The sequence below is a fragment of the Alosa sapidissima genome, chromosome 23 (assembly GCF_018492685.1).
Source record: "Alosa sapidissima isolate fAloSap1 chromosome 23, fAloSap1.pri, whole genome shotgun sequence".
NCBI classification, from domain to species: Eukaryota; Metazoa; Chordata; class Actinopteri; order Clupeiformes; family Clupeidae; genus Alosa; species Alosa sapidissima.
Window position 1 is genome coordinate 28,239,151 of NC_055979.1, and position 3,717 is coordinate 28,242,867.

The following is a 3,717-nucleotide window of genomic DNA, read 5'->3' on the forward strand; positions in this document are numbered from 1 at the left end:
CTAAGCTAACTCTCCTATTTTGCACAATGCATCTGAAGCTAAGCTTACTCTCCTATGTTGCACAGTGCATCTGAAGCTAAGCTAACTCTCCTATGTTGCACAGTGCATCTGAAGCTAAGCTAACTCTCCTATGTTGCACAGTGCACCTGAAGCTAAGCTAACTCTCCTATGTTGCACAGTGCATCTGAAGCTAAGCTTACTCTCCTATGTTGCACAGTGCATCTGAAGCTAAGCTAACTCTCCTATGTTGCACAGTGCACCTGAAGCTAAGCTAACTCCCCTATGTTGCACAGTGCAAACTCCCCTATGTTGCACAGTGCATCTGAAGCTAAGCTAACTGGCCTGTGCTGTGCAGATGCTGCTGCAGAAGCTGCGAGGGTCCCACTGCTGCCTGCTGGACGTGCCGTTGGGAGAGCTGGGAGGGCTGAAGGTGTCACGCTCGGGGGTCGACTCCGGCATCGGCGAAAGCGTCGCCACCGGCAGCCTGACCCGTACCGCCACCGCGGATAGACCACAGAGCCCCGGACCCAAGAACCACTCGGCCACCCTACACAACCTGGTGCAGCTCTGCTTACAGCACCAGCCTGAGAACAGGTGATCACATACACACACACACACACACACACACACACTCCACAACCTGGTGCAGTTCTGCCTACAGCACCAACCTGAGCACCTACGCACACACACACACACACACACACACACACACACACGCACACAGACTCTTCACAACCTGATGCAGTTCTGCCTACAGCACCAGCCTGAGAACAGGTGATCACATACACACACACACACACACACACACACTCCACAACCTGGTGCAGTTCTGCCTACAGCACCAACCTGAGCACCTACGCACACACACACACACACACACACACACACACACACGCACACAGACTCTTCACAACCTGATGCAGTTCTGCCTACAGCACCAACCTGAGAACAAGTGATCACACACACACAGACACACACACACACATACACACTCCACAACCTGGTGCAGTTCTGCCTACAGCACCAACTTGAGCACCTACGCGCGCACACACACACACACAAAAACACACACCCTCACACACATACGTATCCCAGACATGCATAGATAGGTCATTTTCATGAATTGTATATTTTAATAGCAGTGTACTAGTCATCATATTGTAATTCAAGTGATTTGAACAAGTTTCATGGTATTTACATGGATATCAATCATTCTGTCTTTCTATTGGACGCAGACCCTCAGCTTCTGTTCTCCTTGGCCACGCCTTCTTCAAGCAGGTACACTCTTAATTATTATTTGGCATAGCCTCGATGAATTCCGCAAGATAAACTACTAATAACTTCAACTATCTGTGTGTGTGTGTGTGTGTGTGTGTGTGTGTCACCCAGGTGAAGAGGCACACTCGGGACTCCTTCCTCAGTCTGATGTACCCGGCGTTGCCCCTGTCCAGCCCCCCCGACACCCCTCCGTCCTGTCCGACCACACCGTCCTCACACACCCCGTCCCCCACTGAGGAGACCCCAGACGGGCTCTGGGACTTCTCCTAGCCCCCCCCACCCCCCCCCCTCCTCACCTGCCACTTGATGAAGATCAGCTTCTGCTATCTATCTCTCCCTTTATCCCCTTCATAAAGATCAGATTGCTCTACCTATCATTAGCTCTTCCCCTTCATAAAGATCAGCTTGCTCTATCTATCTCTGCCTCTTTCCCCCTCACACACACACACACACACACACTCTCTCTGTAGGATGTCCCAGCCCCCTGGTGTGTTTCCTCTCCTCCTCTAACCCGCTCTCCTCTCCTTCTCAAGCTGCTTCGATTCCTTCTGTCTCGCTCTACGATGACCTTGCCATAGCCCTCTCCTATCTATCTCCCCCTCTGCCCTCTCTCTCTTTCTCTCTCTCTCTCCACTGGTCCTCTGTGTTCTACCTTTCTCTCTCTCCACTGGTCCTCTGTGTTCTACCTTTCTCTCCACTGGTCCTCTGTGTTCTATCTTTCTCTCCACTGGTCCTCTGTGTTCTACCTTTCTCTCTGTCTCTCTTTCTCTCTCTCTCTCTCTCCACTGGTCCTCTGTGTTCTACCTTTCTCTCTCTCTCTCTCCCTCCCTCTCTCTCTCTCTCTCCACTGGTCCTCTGTGGTATGTTAAGTCGTCCCTGCTGTAGATGGGGTCGTCCCTGCTGTAGATGGGGTCGTCCCTGCTGTAGATGGGGTCAGACGGGGTCGTCCCTGCTGGACACTCCTCCAGTGTGCCTCTCCAGCCCTTTCTCCCGCCGTGCTTTATTTTCTACGTCCGCACCGCACCGCACCGCACCGAGCCTTCTGATTGGCCGTGACCCAGCTCTACACTTTACTTCAAACCGGGAGGAAATGCCTGATCATGTGATCATGGACTTCGAGACCACAAGAGGTCGCCATGGACACCACTAGACTGGCCGCCAAAACGCCAGCCAATCACACTAGAGGAACCTAGACTGTGACTTTAGGGAGAGGTCATCAAACTGAGCCTTTTTTGCTGGATTAAAAGAGTGCGAGTGAGAAAAACGTGTGTGTTCTGTGTGTGTGTGTGGTGTGTGTGTGTTCTGTGTGAGGGTAGCAGAGATGTTAATGTGTCAGTCAATGTGATGTGTGTAGTGTAAAACTAAGAGCAGCAAGGGTGTGTGTGTGTTTGTGTGTTTGTAGGATTTTAGATTATGAGTGAGGATGTGTGGGGTTTATACTGAAGATCTTGATGTATGTATGTATGATTGTGTTCTATAGCTATGAAGGGTGCAAACATGAAGTGTGTGTGTGTGTGAGTGTGAGAGAGAGAGAGAGAGAGAGAGAGAGAGATACATGTGTGCATGCCTTCCCTAACACTCCGGGCCCTAGTGTTAAGTGTGTGTGTGTGTGTGTGTTAAGTGTGTGTGTGTGTGTGTGTCTCACACCCCAAACCCTAGTGAAAATATCAGCAGACCTCCTCAGTCCTGTGGACCCAACCAAACCGATCAGCAGTACTGTGCTTCCCCCGTAGCCCCCAGATGGCAACCGTCAGCTGCAGAGCCCGCCCAGATCCGGCTGAGATCCGGGTCACGTCCGGCTGAGATCCGGGTCAGAGTCTGGGCCGGCATCTGCTGCTGTCTGGCCTTCAACTGAACACTGCCTCACAGAGTCTGCATGTAGAGAGGGAGTTTAAGGAGAAACCTTTGTAGCCTACTGTTGAATGACAGTATGCAGTCTTAACTGTGACCTATGACCTATGACGACATTAATAACATATGCAGAACTGACACTTTGTCCATTTTTGGAAAGTAATCGTTGTATGATGAGCATTAGGTGTATAAAAAATATATTCTTATCCTGTTTTTAAGATGATCTGAGTCTTGTCTTTCTTTATGTGTTGTAGTGTTGTGTGAAGAGTTAATTTCTGGGTATTGGAATAGGTCTGCCTTCTCAGACACCAGATGAGACTAAACGGTTCTTGGCCCAGATCGGAGTCGCCACGGGGGAGACTTTGGGACTCAATTAAAGACGCTATTTATTCATGCGGAAATTAACCTACATCTGTCCATGCCCTTAAGAAGCAATGCAATTATAGGACACAATGTGATGAAGAGGGATTATTGTTATCTTCATCGCTTAACGCGTTCTCATGGGCAGAGGACTGAAACCTCAACTCCATCATCTGAGTTCATGCGCCTGTATCCTGTGCTGTGTGCTGCCAAGGTGGGCCATCGCAT

General features: G+C 50.1%; 1 protein-coding gene across 5 annotated transcripts in view; it reads left to right on the plus strand.

Moving 5' to 3' along the window:
* The window catches only part of stradb (STE20 related adaptor beta), a 17,221-nt gene extending 13,871 nt beyond the window's left edge, over positions 1-3,350 (plus strand). For all 5 annotated transcript variants that reach the window (XM_042080644.1, XM_042080645.1, XM_042080646.1 and 2 more), the window contains 3 exons: positions 356-594; positions 1,236-1,278; positions 1,390-3,350. In XM_042080644.1, coding sequence (XP_041936578.1) covers positions 356-594; positions 1,236-1,278; positions 1,390-1,548 — 441 coding nt within the window. In that variant the 3' untranslated portion in view covers positions 1,549-3,350. The remainder of the gene's footprint in view (positions 1-355; positions 595-1,235; positions 1,279-1,389) is intronic.
* Positions 3,351-3,717: the final 367 nt, after the last annotated feature.